Raw genomic sequence first — 20,280 nt, 5'->3', positions numbered from 1 at the left:
GGGCCTGGGTGCTGTCCCTGAGCAATTTTGCTCAAGGCTACCACTTGAGCTACAGCTTCAATTATGGCGTTTTGTGGTTAATTGGAGATGTATATAGGCTAGCTTCAAATTTTGATCCTCAAATCTCAGCCTCCTGAATTGCTAGGGTGTGCATAAGCCTTGGCCTTTTTTTTTTCCTTTAGTGCCTGTTTGATATTAGTTGTAGGCTTATTTCTTGCCTTACTTTCATATTGAAAATATGATGATGGTGATGGTTTGTCTAGATGGAGAGAACCATCATGGTTCAAAGCCAGGTCTGGCAGGAAAGTAAGACCCTTATCTTCAAGTAACCACCACAAAGCTGGAAGGGGTGCTGTGGCTCAAAGTCGGAGAGCTAGCCTTGAGTAGAAGAGCTCAGGGACAGCACCTAGGCCCCAAGTTCAAGCCCCATGACTGACCCCCCACCAAAAAAAAAAAAAACAAAAAAGGAGGAGGAGGAGGAAGAGGAGGAAGGAGGGAGAGCATCCTCTTGTATTTTAGTGTAAATTGATTGCCTTATAGTTCATTGCTCGATTATCTTGTAAGATCAGTTTCTGACAGCTTAAAAATCATTGACTGGGAGGGGAGGTCAAATAGGAAATTTTATTTATTTACTTATTGATTGATCATGCCAGTACTGTGGCTTGAACTCAGGGTTTGGGTGCTGTCCCTTAATATTTTTGCTCAAGGCTAGTGCATTACTGCTGGAGCCATAACTCATCTCCACTTTCAGCTTTTTAATAGTTAATTAGAGATAAGAGTTTTATAGATGTTACTGCTCAGGGGGGCTTTGAAACTTATTCCATAGATCTCCGCATCTCTTGAATAGCTAGGACTACAGGCATGAGCCTGGCATTTAAAATATGGATACAATACCAAATTCTTAATAAAAAAAAGGTGGTTTTTTTTTTTTAGATTAAATCTACATTGGACTTTGGTGTTATTATAAAGGTGATGTACAGAGGGGTTACAGTTCATTGGACTTAGAAAAAGTTCGGAATTTCTTTCAATGTATACATTGTAGGGTGAACAAAATTTGAATTCCTTATTTATTAGAAATATAATTTTAAAACTTCTTACATTTCCTCTGAAGCTTGCTAAGAAACAAAAATTGCTGTTTTTGCCGTGGTTTTGTTTCCTTCTTGTAACTGTAATTAGAGCTCCCTCTGCTGATGTGGAAAGGAATTGCTGGATAGTGGTGTCCTTATTTTGAAGTGATAATGATTCAAAGCAGCCTAGATAGGAAAGTCTGAGAGACTCATCTCCAACTAAGCACCAAAAAGCTGGAAGTGGAGGTATAGCTCAGGTGGTAGAGTGCCATCCTTGAGTAAAAATCTCGAAGGTTCAGTGCCCAGCCCCCTGGGTTCAAGCCCTAGGACTGGCACACATCCACACACAAAAAATCAAAAACAAAAACAGGAACAAAACTCCATCATGAAAGTACTGGTGAGCTACCAGCTAGTTTGCTTTACAGTACTCACGTGATCATGATGCTGGAGTTGTATGCAGGTTGGGCTGGAGGTGGGGTTCTGGGGTGACAATCACTGCCAAGTAGAAATGGGACATGAGACAGTTCAGAGGTGGGAGAGACTGGAATTTATTATAATCTGTACTTGGCAGGCAGAGATTCGGAGACTCATTGAGACCATACTGAGCAAAAAGTTGGTCAACATACAAGTTTGTAGCTTCAGCTTCATGAGGGGCATAAGGTTCCTGGCTCAGAACATCTCAGCCAAAAATGATGAGATCCTGTATCAAAAAATAATTCAAGCAAAACAGGATAGGGATATGGTTCAAGCTGTAGAGTACGTGCTCAGTAAACATGAGGCATTGAGTTCAAATCTAGAGCTATAATATCAGTACTGAAAAGGCTTATCATAGGTTAAGACAGAAGCAGGATGAAGAGTGGAACCCGACCCCGTATTCCTAACTTAAATCCATATCTATGTGTACCCTCTGTCTGTCTCCCATGCTAAGCCCCCTGCCCCCCTGAAGTATTTTGAGTACATTTCAGATAGCAGCACAAGCATCTCTTCAAAATTAGCATCTTTAACAAGTATCTCTTCAAAGTAAGGACATCATATCACATGAGAGATTGTTAGGAAGAGAAAGTTAGGAAAGTCAGGATTTGGAGGTGTAGGTAGGGTTCTGTAAAGAGACCCTCATAGACTTGCTTTTACTATTAAGAATTTACGATTATGGAAATAGTTTCCTTCCTCAGGTTTTTGAGACTTTTGGGAAATGCATATATGTATAAATATGATCGAGTTTTACATCAAAACTGAAAAAAAACTTAGAAAATGTTTTGTTTTTAATTAGAAAAAAATCTACAATCTTCATGAAGATTGAAGAGAATATTGTTCTGGCTAAGGCATCACCCCATGGCTGGCATCTCCATAAGGAGAGAGAACAGGAGCCCAGAAGACTGAAAGCTTGTGTAGAAAATGTGTGTGAACTCTGGGCCTGCGCACTGTTCCTGAGCTCTTCATCTCAAGGCTGCCACCCTACCCCGGGCCTGGGTATTGTCCCTGAGCTCTTCAGCTCTAGGCTACCGTTCCCTATCCCTTGAGCCACAACACCACTTCTGATTTTCTAGTGGTTAATTGGAGATAAGAGTCTTAAGAACTACTTTAGTGTCTGGGCTGACTTTGAACCGCAATCCTCAGATCTCAGCCTCCTGAGTAGGTAGGATTGCAGGTGTGAGCCACTGTACCCAGCTTCCGTGAGATTCTTACCTCCACTGAACCACTAAAAAGCCAGAAGTGGCGCATACTTCAAGCAGTAGGTGCTAGCCTTGATCATAAAACTTCATGGACAGTGCCCAGGCCCTGTGTTCAAGCCCCAGGACCATCATAAACAAAACCGAACTATTTTCATCTAGTAGGGACTTTGCCTGCCACATTACTTCTGGTTCGGCAAAGGAAAAATGAGATTGACAATCTTCTTCCTTAGAGCAGTACTAGTGCAGGGAGGAACAGAGGCATGGAATGAATAAATAATATTACGATGCATGAGCTATGTAGTGTCAGAGATAAACTTGGCGACGATTCCAGTATCCGCTCAGTCAGTCATTTTTTTTCCTTTAAATCTTCCATTTTAAGTAAGTTTAGTATATTGAGATCATTCTAAGAAACTATTTTTGAGACCATTCAGTAAGTAACTGTGTCTGGCAAAAGTTTCCAGGCATGTTCCAGTCACGGGGCTTGAACTCAGGGCCTGCATGCTGTCTTTGAGCTCTTTTGCTCAAGGCTAGCACTCTGATCGCTTGAGCCACAGCTCCACTTCCAGCTTTTTGGTGGCTAATTGGAGGTAACAGTCTCCTGAATGGCTAGAATTACAAGTGTGAGCTATTGCCTAGCCTTAAAAATAATTTTTTTTAAGTGTATGTGTGTACGTGTGTCAGTGCTGGGGCTTGAATGCAGGGGTTCTCCCTTAGCACTTTTACTTAAGGCGAGAAGTGTTCTATCACCTGAGCCACACCTTCACTTCTGACTTTTTGCTGATTGGAAATACGAGTCTCTGGTCCAGACTTCTGCTCAAAGTCTTTATGTGGCTACCATTCCTGTGTGGCCCTGTCGTGAAGATGGCTGGCTTCTGCAAAATCCTTACATGCTTCTCTGTTCCATTCCCCACGTCGGTTTCTTAGTCAGGGTCATCTCTAACCTTCTGTTTTTTTTTGTTGACTAATTAAGTGTATCCTAGTGTAGGTTTCTCCTTAGCAGATGGTGCCATTCGAGAGAGTGCTAGCTTATGAGAGCATGCTGTGTGTTGCTCACTTTTTCGAAGCTTTGCTCTGTACATGTGTGGCCCAAGGTTTTTGGCTGATGACTTGTATGCTACTTTCTATAGCAATGGAATTTTTGTTTTGTCTTCACCTGAGACTTTGGAGATGTTAACTTTTTTCCTTTCCTCTTCATTTGTTTCACCTTAGAAACCTAATGGTGTTTGTTCAGAGCTATGATATTCAAGTCAAAACTTTGCAAAGCAGCCAGGCTTGGTGGCTCTGAGCCTCTGTGCTCAAGGCTAGCACTCTACCATTTGAGCCACAGCCTTACTTCCAGCTTTTTCTAAGTAGTTTATTGGAGAGAAGAGTCTCATGGAATTTCCTGTCCAGGCTGGCTTCAAACCATGATCTCAGCCTCCTGAGCAGCTAGGATTACAGGTGTGAGCCATTGGGGCCTGGTGTCATGACATTGAATAGTACATAATTCCAGGAAAGATCATAGTCAGAGGAGTGTGCTGGGGAAGGAGGGAGAAGGGGAAGGGGAGCAGGGAGGAAGAAGGGGAGAAGGTAGCGGGGAGAACTGGGGTCATGCTATGTAGATAGGTGATTTCTGTAGTCTGCCTGTTCAGTAAATTCACTCATCACCCTTGAGTTTTCAGAGAAGGGTAGTGAGTGTGAGCCCACTGGTGTGGCAGTCAGTGTCTTCTCACCTGACACACGTCCCCATCACAGCTGGGCCTCCTTTCCTAAGCATTATGGCCCAGTGTCTCTTCCCTCCTCTGTGTTTAAAGGTTTACTGGGTTTCCAGTGGGGTGTGTGTCCTCTGTTGCTTTCCTATTTCCTCCCCACCTGTGGAGGGGAGGTGGTGGGTTTGGTTTCATATTACATGGAGTCTGAACGTGCCAGTGTGTAAAAAGGGGACATTTAAATTTGTCATAACATTCCTTTTTCCTTTTTTTTAAGAAAAGCTAGGCTTTTTGGGGGGGGGGGTTGGCTGTATAAAGCGTATTTTCTTACAGTATCTTAGCACGTGGTCAGTAGTAATCATATTTTGAAATTGCCTGTGTATTCAGGCACTTCTGATTTCATGAAGGTTCCCTTTATGGTTTCTTTTTTGGACTTACAAGGGTAGGAAAATCATACATATTGAATAGAATCGGTACCTTAGAAGTTTGTGTTTTCCTGGACTGGTGATACGGGGACAAGTGAATTCTCATATAGTGCTGGGTGTGGCTCAGGTTGGTGGCCGGGCTTGGAAGGGGGGGCAAGGCTGTGTCTCCTAATGAGCTGTGAAGCATGGCTGATGATAGCTTTACCACCCTGTCGTGTTTGATGGCTTAAGGGTATTTGGTGCATATGTATTTTGGATTTTTTTTAACCTTACTGGAGGTTTATTGGGATGCAACTCCATAATAAGTCCTAGAGAAGCAAGTGAAATGACAAATTCACTTCTCGGAATAGCTAAACATTGTGATATAAACCGTCTAAAAATTCCATATTCAAGCCAAGCACCCTTAGCTCATGCCTTGTGATTTCTAGCTACTCAGGAGGCCTGAGATCTGAGGATCATTGTTCAAAGCCAGCCCAGGAAGGAAAGACTGTGAGGCTCTATTGCTAATAAACGACCCAGAAGAAGCCAGAAGTGGAGCCGTGGGTCATTTATAGCCTCGAGCCAAAAAAGAAGCTCAGAGACCGCACCCAGATCCTGAGTTCAAGCCCCAGGACTGGTGTGTGTATGTGAGCATAAACACACACACACACACACACACACACACACTCACACATGCACACACACGTGTGTATGTATATGTGTATATATATCCTAGCTACTCAGGAGGCCGAGATGCAAGGATCATGGTTAGAACCACCCAGGGCAGAAAGTGTGTAAGCCACTTAGCTTCAATTAAGCACCCCCAAAAGCCAGGAACTGAGCAGAAGCCTGGAGCAGAAGAACTCAGGAAAAGGCATTTTCCTTTCTTTGAATAGTTAAATACTAATCGATAAAATATTACGGGAAGGCCTGCTACCTTTAGAAGTGTAAGCCACCAGCAGGACGAGTGCGAGGATGCAGAACAGCAACACACCTGGCTTGTGGAAAGGAAGTGACGAAGGAGCGCAGTCACAACTGTGCCCGCCTTATTTATGTTGAGATGCAGCTCTCAGGGTGTGCAGCCTGGAGTCTTTACTGTCTGGCCCTTTTCAGCAATTGTTGGGCAAGCCTTGCAGTGAAATAGCAGTTCTTAACATCTGTGCTCTCCAAATCTTTAAAAGTACTCGGAGGCTGTAAAGAAGTCTTCAAGTTGTAAACCGCCTTGATCAGGTCAATGAGCATTTTAAGTCATTTATAGCTTTCTCGTGGTTCAGCCTTGGGTAGGTTAGTTAGTTTGTATATGTATGTATGTTTGTATATGTGTATATACATGTATATGCCAGTATCAGGGTCAAGTGCTCTTGCTTGGCTGGTGCTCTATCACTTGAGCCCCAGCTTTCTTTCTGGATTTTTGCTGGTTAATGAGCATTAAGAATCTCAGATTAATCGTCTCTGGGTTGGCTTCAAACCACCGTCCTCTAGTATCTTCTTGACTAGTTAGGGTTATCGGCATGAGTTGTTTTGCTCAGCAGTTTTCATATTCTTGAACACAACAGAAGGGAAGTGTGCCCGAAAATGACCTAATTTCTTGTTCATCTGTATCACCTGTATTTTCAAAATAATAAATGTTTCTTTTTCAGATAATGTCATTTGGTGGAATTAGGTCATTTTCTGTTTTGATCCCACTCAAAAATCTTCTTGGTCCAAATACTTGCACTTCTGGAAATGACCACTAGATGTCATGAGTGCAACAGGAGCATTCTGGGCCATCCTGGGAAGGCAGAAATTGAGCATTGTAGGCTCATAGACCTACACAGATTTCATGTTTTCCACGTGATCGATGCCAGAAGAACCTGATACAGTGTGATATATAGAAGCAAGGTACAACTGGAATAATGAAATTTCAAAAAATAAGCCTTTTTAAAGGAAGGTTGCAATCATTTCTACTGGGTATTATAAATGCTTCGGGTGCATTTGATACTACTGTTATGTTCCTGGCATTTAGGCTTTTCTCTTTTTTATGGAAAGATGGATTGAACTTCAATTTAAGAATAGCCAGTAATCCCTTTCAGGACATACTGTAACAGCTGGTATTTTTGTGTTGTAGTAAATTGATTCCATACAACAGTCAGTAATAATTATGGCTGGTTCTGACAAATTCCAAAGCATTTTCAATAAATTTAGGCCAAAGAAAATAACATTATTACACAAAAATTTAACTCAATTTTGAAAGTCAAACCCAGTGGCGCTACTTCATTCCACAAATGTTAGGTATTTTCCTGGTTAGGATTCTATGAAATCATCTTTCAAAATCTGTCTGTTTTGGGAAGATAATTACTTTGTAGTCTATGAACTTAGAAGATAATATATGGTAGCAAGTGTACACATTGAATGTCCATTATGGAATTAAAAAATGAGAAATGCCAAGTCCTTTCCATATGTGCTGGTGTGAACTCTAAAGGATGTTCTACTAATAAAAGGAGAGCATGCCAAATCAAATCACAATTTAATTTTGTTTGACAAAGACGTTGTTGACTCATGTGATATATGAAGTTTATGAAAATGAAACTTTGTAAATCCTTTAAGCTGTCAAAAAAGTGGCAGATCGCATGGCAAACATAGTGTAGAATATATATTTATTTCTGTACGTTGAAGGACATCTATATACCATCCCAATTGTAACTTATGGAATGAAGAGCTTTAATTACATGAACTCATAGACAAAGTATGTGCTCACATAACACATACATTACTGTAAGGGTCAGAAATGTACACATGCATACACTTCATGAATTTTAACTATTAATCTTTTGTTGCTATCAGTGTTCTTTAAATTACGCTTTTTACTTGCTTTTTGGATGAGCTACTTCATTTTTACCTTTGCTTTATATGAAGACTATTTTTAAGTGGGTAAATATTAATCCTGATTAGAACAATTTATGAAACCAATGTAAATAAAAGCTGCTTTTTAGTTTAAGTTAATAGAGAAACAAAATAAAACAAAACTCCTCAGCTGGGCCTTGAAACCTGGTTTTGATTTTTTTCTCTCATTTAAAATTTTTTAGGTCAGCGATTAGTATTTTCACTTGACATTTAAAATTATAGCCTTCATATTTTTAATTATCCCTTCCTTTCTGTATGGATTTCTGTTTAGCCTCTGTCAGGCTTTGTCATAATATAAAGCAGACTTTAAGACAGTGTATGATGAGTTTTCTGTACTGACTTTCACTTTGATAGCTGAAAGGCTAGCCAGCGAATCTAGAAGTCTTTAATGGATTTTTTCACATTCATTTTTCTTCATTCTTATTATGACTCAGAAATTTAAAGGCTTTAGGAGTTGAACAAGTTTTTTCAGTGTTTATAGTGCCTATTTTCTTGTGTCGGTGATATATATATAAGAAAAGAACTGGGAGAAATGTGTTACAAATGAACTGAAACACAGCATATTCTGATTTTTACAAAAATGTAAATGGAGGGTATTTTCCATTTTTAGGGAACAGTGGTCCAAATTTGAACCACATTGGGCTCCTTTTAGGTGTTAGGCCAATGTAAATTTTAATCTTTCTACTTTATTTTGTATTTCAATTTTATAATTATACCTAAATTAAAAATATAGCTTTAATGTTAGCATATAGTTTGCAAGACACTGCATTGTATGTCCTAGCCTATTTAATTTTTGCCATTTTAAATTACTATCTATTTGCATATAAGGAGTTTTGGACTTAATAAGATTAAAAAAGTTGTTCAAGATCACAGAGCTACCAGGATTAGCGTTTAAGCCAAACTTGAGCTCTTACACATAGCTATTACACTGTATTGCCTTTAGTCTTATTTTGGGATAAACATCAGCTAGAAAACTTATTGAAAAGAATTATTATTTTCCAGGCTACATCAAAGCTTAGATTTTAGTAAAAGAATCTGATTATTAGCTTGGATCGTTAAGGCCTCGTGTCGATTCCAAGTGCTTCTGCAAATCCATCGTAATTTTTAGTAAAAATTCTTTAAAAAATATTATTTGTAGTTTTCCTTTAGAGAACTCTGCCATGGTCATGTCAGATCGAGCGCTTTAAAAAGATCGTTACATTGGCTGAAAATTCATCTGGTCTCTGTTATACATTTGGAAATACAGCAAGAATTATGATAACAGAGGGAAGGAATTTTAGATCAGTATTGACTTACAGAAGCTTCCTAAAGTTCTCCATGTGTCTAACCAGCAGCCCCTACACCAAATGTAAAAATCTTTAAGGAAGCCCTGTTATGTGCATAGGGAGATGTCATGGTTTCAATTAGAAATCACACTTCACAATCACCACCTCTGGCTGTGTGTCTGTGGAAGAAAACCGCAGAATTCTGATCTCTCAGTAGTGTGGTGGAATATAAAAAATGAATTAGTTACTTGTTGCAGTTTAATGATACTTTAAAATATGTGCTTGTGTGTGTATGTGTATGTATATATATATATATATATATGTTTTTTTTTCTTTCTAGAAACAACTTATGCTGCACATATGTTGATGGGCCGTGTAGCTGCAGTTCATTGAATTTGAGCTCCCTGTGGCTTTCTAAGTTAGGAGAGTGGAGGGTCTTTCCTCCCCAGCAGTCTGCATCATGCCAGCGCTGTCCACAGGCTCTGCTAGTGACACAGGTACGTGAACCCCAGTTACCTTCCTTTCTCACTGCAGTCTTCTTGATCACAGTATAGCTTTGCTGTTATGTGTGTGTGTGGGGGGGGGGGAGAGGGCAAACACATTCGGCTTGTTTTGTAAAATCAGCTCTTTTCACTGGATAATAGTTATGGTGGTTAATTAGCACTCACTGCTTTCTCTGGCATGTGCTTAATTGTCTTTTGGAATTATACCATGCATTTAATTTTGGAAAAGTCAGATGTATGGAAAAAATGCTGGCAAATACCTACCCAGAATGCTCTTCAGTCAGGTTTAACATTAGATAGGCCCCACCTTTGGCCATTCTTGTGTTTTTTTTTGTATGCTTTATTCATCCATTCCTTTATTTTCTGTCTTCCTATCCCCAGATGTAAAAATCTAGATTCAATTAAAAAAAAAAACACCTCTTAAAACATGCCTTTTTATTTTATGGTCAGTTGTAGGATTTAAGAGATACCCAGAATAAGGATATAGATATGGGGAAAACTTTGGAGGACCTAATTCAGTGGTAGAATGTGTGCATAGCTTGCATAAGGCACTGGGTTAAATCCTTAGCAGTAAGATAAAGTCAAAGAAAATAATTATGAGTGACATTGGTGGCCATGCTATATAATGGTGTTTTTTGGTTGCTTCTGAGTTTAAACTCAGGACCTGAGTGCTTTCCTCAGAATTCTTGTTCTCCAGGCTAGTCACTTGAGCCACAGCACCACTTTTAGTTTTTTCTGAGTAGTTTATTGGAGATAAGAGTCATGCAGATTTTCCTACCAGTGCTGGCTTTGAACTAGGATCCTTGGATCTCAACCTCCTGAGTAGCTAGGATTATAGGCATGAGCTATTAGCGTCTGGCTCATGCTATGCATTTTTAAGACTCCCCCCCCCGAAAAAAAGTGGTAACACAGGGTGACTAGAATGAGTGATTTTAGATTTCGATTTTAGATTTTAGTGAGTTATGCTGGCCATATAGACTTTGATTCTGCCCAGTTCAGAAAGTGGTCTCAGCCTGGACCTTTTCATTCGCTGGCACTGTATTTTTTAAAAACAGCTGAATGATAATTGTAATTTCATGTTGGATTATGTTGAGTTTGCAACTTTCATTACCGTCGTTGGCAGATATCATTCTTTGTTCTTTTCAAACATATCTAAACTTAGAGTTGGGCACGTTTGTCTCATTATTAAGTGTGTGTGTGTGTGTGTGTGTGTGTGTGTGTGTGTGTGTGTGAATGTGTACGCCCATGCTGGGGCTTGAATTCAGCCTCCCATTCTTGCTTGGTTTTCACTCGAGGCTCCAGGCTAGTCTGCTCTATCACCTGAATGACATCTCCATTTCCAGCTTTTTGCTGGTTAATTGTAGATAAGACACTGATGTACCTTTCTCCAGACCTCCATTTCCTAAATAGCTAGGATTGCAGGTGTAAGCGTCAGTACCTAATGAGGGATGGCTTTTTCTTTTTCTTTTTTTCCTTTGTTCTTTTTGTTGGTCATGGGGCTTGAACTCTGGGTCTAGGTGCTGCTGCTGAGCCCTTTGGCTCAAGGCTAGCACCCTACCATTTTGAGCTACAGCACCACTTCCTGTTTTCCAGTCCTTAATTGGAGAGAAAAGATTCTCACGGACTTTTGTGCCTGGGCTGGCTTTGAACTGTGATACTCAGATCTCAGCCTCGTAAGTAGCTAGGATTACAGGTGTGAGGTACTGGTGTCTGGCTGGGATGACTTTTTGAACACTGATGTTTATTCTGAGAATTAGTTTTGTCAGGAAGAAATTCTGATTATTACATTATATACACATATCTTTCTCAAGACACTAACTTGGAATCTACATCCTTTGGATAATAATTTTTTTCTAGATTTTTTTAAACCTTTTATACAATCTCATATGGGCTCTACTCCATAAGAAAGAGAATATTTCACTTTCTAAAATGGCTTGAGAAAATATAGATAACGTTTCAAAGAGAAATATACTGCAATTATTTTTTAGTAAGGCAGATACTTATTACCCCCTTCCCTCCCCCATGTTAGTTTAATTGAATGCAAATATTGTTGCTTACGTATAACTCAGAGGATGCTGAAAAGGAGTAGTTATAGTTTATGCACCACAGTTTGAACGTCAGTCACAGAAACCACCAGGGCCTGTATAGGATTTTTACAAAGAGCTTTTTCACATGTGTTAGTTTTGCTTCATGCAAATCTGAAGTGCCAAGTTGTTGACACCTAGCCTTGCGACACTGTTGACCTTTTGTCCCAGTGTGAGTCATGCTTGTTCTAAGGTCAATGTTTATAGTTCCCTTCTAGGTTCTCCTTGTGTAAGGCCAGTTGAGCAGTCTGCGGGTCATTTTTACCATATGTCAGCAGTGTGGCTCAGCAATCTGTTTTATATTATTCGATCACTAGGACTCCATGAGAATTAAGTTTAGAGTATTGTGATGGCCAGAGACCCACAGAAAGGAAGAAAAGTGTCCCAATATGAGGGGAAATACTTTGGACATAAAGCTTTAAGCCCATCTCTTTTGCCTCCTTCTTGCTTATTTTGCTGAAGAAAAAAGAATTCATGACAAAAGTCTAACATGGAAGCATTCCCTTTTATTCTACTCTCACTTTTTCACTCAGTTTGCTTAGTCTCCTTTGCAAGTTTTCTGGACATAACACTTGCAAAGGCCCAGGAGCTGAGTGGAGGAGCAAAATGCCTACTTGACATATGTGATCCGCCCCTCCTCCGCCACCAACACACACAAAAAGAAAAAGGATGTATTTGAGCCTTTCGTTAATCACAAATTTTCTTCTATGCCATGACTTGTTCTTCGACTGCCTGCACCAAGCTTTGTATCCTCTAGAGAGATTCCCATGGTTTATGTTTAACTTTAGCTTATTTGCAGAATTTCATCATTTATGTTTTTGTTATTAGTTCTTTAGGTTTTGTAGGTTGAACATCATTTCTTTTTTTTTTTTTTGCCAGTCTTGGGCTTGAGCTCAGGGCTTGAGCACTATCCTTGGACTTTCTCAAGGCTAGAGCTCTACCACTTGAGCCTCAGCACCACTTCTGGCTTTTTGCTATGTATGTGGGGTACTGAGGAATTGAACCCGGGTCTTCATGCATGCTAGGCAAGCACTCTACCACTAGGCCAAACTCCCGGCTGAACATCATTTCTTCTAGTCAGTTATTTGTCCTCTTGGGCCATAGCTCCATGTCTGGCATTTTAGTGGTTACTTGGAGATAAGAGGCTCTCAAATTTGTCTCCTGGGGTTGACTTTGAACCGTAATACTGAGATGTTCAGCTTCCCAAGTGGCTGGGATTGCAGGCCTGAGCTACTGGTGCTCAATTCATTTCTTTTATATAGTTTGACACTTTTTTTTGGTTAGTTTTCTTGAACTCAGGTGACTGCTCTCCATGAGCTTCTTTTGCTCAAGGCTAGTGCTCTAACACAGGCAAGCTATAGCTCCACTTCCAGCATTTTGGGTAGTTAATTGGGGATAAGAATCTCATAGCCTTTCCTGTCTTTGCTGGCTTTGAACCATGATCCTCAGATCTCAGCTTCCTGAGTAATTAGGATTGCAGATGTGAGCTACCCACATCTGGCTTGTATTTGGAAGCTTTTTAATAATCCAATCAATCTTTAGTTATTGATTTATTTTCTATTACTTAAGCAGGCCTTTCCAATCCTAGTAAGACTCTAGCACTCTTTTCAAAGACTTCCTCTAATAATCATGAGAATTTATTTATATACATTTATACTTTTAATTCAATTGTAATTTGGATGTGGAGCAAGGCAGTGATCAAATCTTACATAATTTTAATTTCTCATGTGAAGTGTTCAGTGTTCAGAGTTCTTATCCTTCCACATAAGTTTATATAGCCAACCCCACATACAGAGCCCTGCATGCTGTGATTCTCTTTCTTAGTTGTCATCTTGTCAATAATGTACCTTTCTTGTTTCTTACTCTGTGTTAGAAGTAGCCATTTCCCTTGGATGTTACGTTCTTTTTATTAAGAATGGGATTAGAAACTGGAGTTCAGTTAGGATTTGGGCATTGTGCCTTAGCATTTTTGCTCAAGGCTGGCACTCTACCACTTGTTCCAACATTTCACTTCTGGCTTTTGGGTGATTAGTTGGGAGATTAGGATCTCATGGGCTTTTCTGCTTGGGCTGGTTTTGAACCATAATCCTCAGATCTCTGCCTTCTGAGTAGCTAGGATTATAGGTATAAGCTATCACCTTGAACCTGGCTTCAGAATCAAAAGTGTTTGTTCATGGGAAATAACTTTGAAGAGTTGAGCTTATTACTTTTATTCCTTAGAGGTAGCGTATTTAAAAAGTCTTATGGAATCATTCATTTCCGGCATAATACCTATGTTAGTTTTAGTTTTATAATTTCATTAAGTATGATTTGTACAAACATATAATGGGAAATATAATATCTGGGCAGAAATGGAAGTAAAACTTTTATATGTACAGTTTTAAAAATGCTTATAACAACAGCATCTATGGGGATACCACCTAGGTTAAGAAATAGAACACCCTGAAAGCCACCACGTGTCAGTACTACCTCCTCCTCCTCCTCCTCCTCAGAGATGACTGAGGAAGCAAAGATGCCTGCTTAGCACTATTCCCAGTGCATGTTTGGGGACTTGCTATAGCATCCCCAAGCAATGTGACTTATTTTTTGCTTATTGTTAATCCTTATAAATAGAATCAAGCTATTAGGTATTTTTGTAGGCAGAAAATGCATTTTTTTATTTAGCAAAACAATAATGAATTATAAATAGAAAAAAGTCTGTGTGTGTGTGTGTGTGTGTGTGTGTGTGTGTGTGTGTGTGTGTGCTGGTTATTAAGGGTTGAGCTCAGGGCTAGGACATTGTCCATAGGCTTTCACTCAAGGCTGGTGCTGTATTACTTGAGCTACAGCTTCACTTTTGAGTTTTTACTGGTTAATTGGAGGTTAAAAATCTCATGGACATTTTCCCCTGCTGGCTTTATCCATCGGTCCTCACATCTCAGCTTTCACTCAGCTAGGATTATAGGTAATCAACCATCTATGCCTGGTGGATACAGTCTTGCCTTTTTGTTTGTTTGAGACAAATGTTCATTTTTTTTTTCAAAGCAAGTCAAATGCTCTTACATTCCTTTCGTTCTTAAAAAAAAAAACCCCAAAACTATTGTTATTAGTTTGAATGCAATCAAGTTTTCACAGAAATTCTAATAGATTTTACTTTGTATGATCCCCAATACAAAGAAAAAAAATGACTGGTGTATTGTTAAATATGCTCCTGACAGAAGAGAATTCCAATTTTGACTAGAGCTAAATAAGAACAGATTGCTTAGCATGACCACTTTACAACCTGGATGGTTGGTTGAAGTTTTGTCAAGTGGCTCTTGACTTGGTGTAAGCTGAAGCTACTTCCATCTTTCTGGGCTTAGGGGCTGTGGATCGTGTCATATAAAGACAGACTCTAGACCTGTGTGCTGTATTGCAAAGCCAGTTTAACTCAGCACAGTAGGGTGCTGTATATCCTCAAAATCTTCCACTGGTTGGCCAACAATAAGTTCAACATATATAGCACGAAGAAACTATGTATGACTAAGCCCAGTACAGAATTACATTCTCACTAAACCTCAATGAAATTTATCTTCAGCAGCAACTCATCTTTAATTCGATTTCCCCCAAATACCACCAGCCATTATGTATTCTTTTGTGGTTTGTCTCCTCACTCTGTGCTGTCATCCTTCACTTCTATGCCAAGAAGTTATTAGTTCCAATGAAGTTGAACAACATTTTTCTTTAAAATTAGTGATTACTGTGTCTAATCATCAAATATTTTCTTAACCTGTGATCATGAAGTTATTCTGTAGTGTGTGTGTGTGTGTGTGTGTGTGTGTGTGTGTACACTCACGTGTGCACTTGCCACTCTTGAGATTTGAACTGTCCTTAGTGCTGGCCACTGATGCTTACCCGTTTTGCTCAAGGCTGGCACTTGAACTATAGCTCCACTTCTGGCTTTTCGGTGTTTATTTGGAAATGAGTCTCTCTCAGACTCTCCTGCCCAGGCTGGCTTCAAACCAGGATTCTCAGAACTCAGCCTCCTGAGTAGCTAGGATTGCAGAAACGATCCACCAGCATTCAGCATGTGATTTTTTTTTTTTGGTCATGGGACTTGAACTCACAGCCTGTGCACTGTTCATGAGCTTTTGTGCTCAAGGCTAGCACACTACCACTTGCGCCACAGAACCACATCTGGTTTTCTGGTGGTTAATCGGAGTTAAGAGTGTCATAGACCTTTGTGCCTGGGCCGGCTTTGAACTGAGATCTTTAGATCTCAGCCTCCTGAGTAGCTAGGATTACAGGAGTGAGCCACTGGCACCCGGCAGGCAGGAGATTCTTATTTCCAGTTAACCACCAAAAAGTAGAGAGTAGAAATGAGGTTCAAGTGGTAGAGCATCAGCCTTGGGTAAAAAAGCTAAGGGCCAATGCCTTAGGCCTCAATTCAAGACCCAGTACATACTCTCTGTCTTACTTACAAATTCTAGTTGAGCTGTATATTAGCTCCTTTATATGCTGGTATTTTCACTTTTAATAGTAATAGGAAATTCTCCTTAGACCTTTTAAAAATGTGTGGTGACCATACAGGTTGTCTATATAGTTAAGAAATCCTTGTTAACTTAATTTCCAACTCAAAATCAGGATGCAGTTATCTTTACAGAAATAGATTCAAGTTTTTGAAAGATAATGGATATGTCAATGAGATTCTCCATGAGAAGAAAAATTGTATTTATTTGTACTGTCTGTGTTAGGAAAATAATGTTATCTTTTTTTTTTTCCCCAGAAGCTCATGAGATCACCTTTTCCTCTTGTGGAATTGCTTATTTCAGTGTAGAAAAGGAAATCTGAACTAGTTTCCTCCAATCCCAGAATGAAGTATTCTGTGCTGATCCGACTTGATCATACTTATAATTTTCACACTTCCCTTCCACAGTGCAGAAAGACTGCCAAGCACGTAGCTGCTCACTAGCTGTTCTTTATGAGAAAACACTGTGTGAACAAGGGACTTTGGGAACAGTGCATTAATCGCTATTTTGATGCAGTCTTTGATCTGTGCATTGAGTCACCAGGATATGTAGCTGTGTGTAATTATTGTTGTGTAAAATGTTATGTTTCCAAACTCAGATGGTCACAAGCAAATACAAGTGGGAGTTAATTGACTAACTCTGTAGCACTTCTATTGCCTGATAGTTTGGTGCTTTTAGCATTGAGTGCAACAGCTCCTGTACTTCTGACCAAAGAACCAACCTGTGATCCTCAGATCTCAGTCTCCTGAATAGCTTTTTAAAATCACTAACTCCAGTTTTTGTAATTCTTAACACATAATAATGGGGTTCACCTTTTCCATGGTATTTCCATACTTGCATATATTATGCATTGTTTCCATTCACCCTTCTTGGTGCAAGTTTGATCATAGGGGAATACAATTAAAAACCTTGCCAGTTGAGAGTTTTTCACATATATTTTTGTTATTGATTTTGCCTTGATTCTTTGGTAGTTAGCTGAATTTGCATAATTTCATGAGAAATTTCTTTAGATTTGTTTTAGGTCCTGATATTGGGTCAATTTCAGTATTTTTTTTCTTCAAGTGTGCTAAATTTTCAGTGGAAACAGGCCGTGTACATTGTTTTGAGGTTTAATCTCCGTTTTTAGTGGAGATTCTCACCATGTATCCCTAAGATTCCTGGAACAGTGAAGGACGAGGGGTACAGCCACGTATCCAGCAGATCATGCTTGTGTCCTCTACAGGGCTGTGCAGCAAGCTTGGCTCAGCAGCCCCCATCTCAAGAAACAAGACTCATCGGTTTTCCTGCCACTCTGTCAGAGGCATGGAGCCCAGAGAGGAATTTGGAAAGTGCCTTTTCTTATAACCCCAGAAATGGATTGTTTAGGAGAAACTGCAATAACAAATGCCATTAAGCTAAAAAGAATGCCTACTAAAGTAAATTATGAAATGTTTTTGATGGTCTTAGGAAATGAGAATAATTGTATCGGGAAGTTATTTTTAAAGCATGATTTCCCATATATGCATCTATATATAATATTAAACCTAATCACATCACTATGTTTTGTACTATAGTAGGCTTTACTGTTGTAATAAAGGTTTTTTTTTTTTTAAATTTTTCTTTCTTTTTTAATTTTAGTGCAGTCCTACAGTTTAGAAGAAAGAATTCATGGTGGTTTGAGTGTTCATATTAAATCCTGATATAAAATGATATATACATATATATATATACACACATATATACATATATTGGAACTCATTTGAAATATATATGTACTCATTTGAAATATATATAGTTTTAACTATATAGTTTATACATTTTATATAGTTTAAATATATATGTAGTTAAAAAATCTTTATTCTGAAGGTGATGAACAGGGAGTTTACAGTTAAATAAGTAAGGTAATGAGTACATTTCTTTTTAAAGACTGTTACCTTCTGCCTCATTTTCTCACACTTACCCCTGCTTATTCCCCTCCCCCAGCAAGTTGTACAGTTAATTTCCAGCGTAGTGTTGCATTAGTTTATCCTTTGTCCTCTTTCTGTGATTCCCTTTCCCCTTCCATGGATCAGATAAACTTATATACATGACAAAGGGTACAGAAAGCTAAAACAGAAAAAAAAGAGAAATAACTGCATACAGGACATGATAAGAACCTCTTCTTTCTGATTCTTGGAGTTCATTTTGGTATGCCTCTTTGTATATGGTCCTATGTGTTTAACAATTGGGTTATTGTGATCCCCTGTTAAGAATATCATAGACATATTCTAGTTCTTACAAATGAGAGAAACCATGCAACATGTTTTTCTTTGGTCCTGGCTTGATTCACTTAATGTATTTTTTCCCTGGTCTTTCCATTTCCTTATGAATGGGGCAATGTCATTTGTTTTATTGGAAGCATAGAACTCCATTGTGTGTGTGCATATATAGATATAGATATAGGTGATATATATAATCTCACATCTTCTTGATCCATTCATCTACTGAGGGGCATCTTGGTTAGTTCTATGTCTTAGCTATGTTACTGCTGCAGTGAACATGGTTGTGCTGGTAGCTTTAGTATGGCCTTGTTTGTGGACATTTGGGTAAATGCCCAGGAGTGGGATTGCTGGGTCATAGGAGAGCTCTTGCTCTATGTTTAGCCTTTTGAGGAACCTCCATCCTGCTTTCCAGAGTGTGTGTATATATATATATATATATATATATATATATATATGTGTGTGTGTGTGTGTGTGTGTGTGTGTGTGTGTGTGTGTGTATAAATATATATTTATATAAAAGTATATATATATATATATATATATGGCTTGCTAAGCAGGCATTCTACTGCTGAGTGTCTAGCCCTTTTGTGTACTGGTTATCATTATTTGTGTGTACTGGTACTGGGGTTTGAACTCTCTTGCGCTGTCAAAATTGACTTTTGTGCTCACAGCTGATGCTCTACCACTTGAGACATGGTTCCAGTCTGATATTATTCCAGTTAACTGGAGATAGTCTCTCAGATTTTTTCTGCCTAACTTCAGACCTCAATATTCTTACATCTCAACCTTCTGAAAAGCTATAATTAGAGACTGATCTATCAGTGCCCAGTTAACACTAGTTATAAGAAGATTATGGTTTTAGGCCAGTGTGGGCAGAGAAGTCCATGACACTCCATCTCAGTGGAGGAAATGGAGCATGGTGGCATGCACCTGTCATCCTGGCTTAAAACAGGTGGATTTCAGTCCAGGCAAGAAACAAAATCCCCATCTCAAAAATGAGCAGTGCTTTGTGTGTGGCTCAATGGCAGAACATAAACCTACCAAGAATAAGGGCCCAAGTTCAAGTACTAGTAACATCAAAACATGAACTCTAACAACTTTTTTTTTTTTTTTTGCCAGTCCTGGGGCTTGAACTCAGGGCATGAGCACTATCTTGGGTTTTCTTAAGGCTAGAGTTCTACCACTTGAGCCACAGAACTACTTCCAGCTTTTTCCTATGTATGTAATACAGAGGCATCTAACCCAGACTTTCATACATGCTAGGCAAGCACTCTACCACCAGGCCAAACTCTTGGCCCTCTAAACAACTTTTTTTTGTTATTGTTGTTGGTCGTGAGGCTTGAACTCTGGGCTTGGGCACTGACCCTGAGCTCTTCAGCTCAAGGCTACTGCCTTACCCCTTGAGCCACAGTGCTACTTCCGTTTTTCTAGTAGTTAATTGGAGATAAGAGTCTCACAAACTTTTTTTTCCATATATTTTTGAATTGTAATTAATAGAAGGGTTACATGATATTTGCCAGATAGAAGGTGCATTAATTCACATACATTGATACCCTTCCACCTGTCTTGGGAGTCTCACAGACTTTAATGCCAGGGCTGGATATGAATTGTGATCCTCAGATCTCAGCATTCTGAGTAGCTATGATTACAGGCGTGAGCCTGGCCAAATATGTATATTTTTATATTTTTATTATTATTTTTTTTGCCAATCCTGGGCTTAAGCTCAGGGCCTGAGCACTGTCTTTGAGTTTTCTCAAGGCTAGAACCTTACCACCTGAGCCACAGTGCCACTTCTGGCTTTTTCTATGTATGTGGTACAGAGGAAACGAACCCAGGTCTTCCTGATGCTAGGCAAACACTCTACCACTAGGCCAAACTCCTGGCCCCTAACTTATTTATTTTGATTATTATTGTAAATGTGCTATACAGAGGTGTTACCATTTCCTAAGTCAGATAATGAGTACATTTCTTTTTGGACAATAGCAT

The 20,280-nt window shown here is 39.2% G+C and overlaps 1 protein-coding gene across 3 annotated transcripts in view; it reads left to right on the top strand.

The window, feature by feature from the left end:
- Nucleotides 1-20,280, top strand: part of Mpp7 (MAGUK p55 scaffold protein 7) — a 188,184-nt gene that overhangs the window by 28,929 nt on the left and 138,975 nt on the right. For all 3 annotated transcript variants that reach the window (XM_090319105.1, XM_090319103.1, XM_090319102.1), the window contains exon 2: nt 9,321-9,477. In XM_090319105.1, the coding sequence (XP_090175231.1) occupies nt 9,441-9,477 (37 nt within the window). In that variant the 5' untranslated portion in view covers nt 9,321-9,440. The remainder of the gene's footprint in view (nt 1-9,320; nt 9,478-20,280) is intronic.

Source organism: Megascapheus bottae, chromosome 26, assembly GCF_031878675.1.
Source record: "Megascapheus bottae isolate mThoBot1 chromosome 26, mThoBot2.hap1, whole genome shotgun sequence".
Lineage (NCBI taxonomy): Eukaryota > Metazoa > Chordata > Mammalia > Rodentia > Geomyidae > Megascapheus > Megascapheus bottae.
The sequence above is the reverse complement of the archived record's forward strand: the minus strand, read 5'-3'. Positions and strand labels throughout refer to the sequence as shown.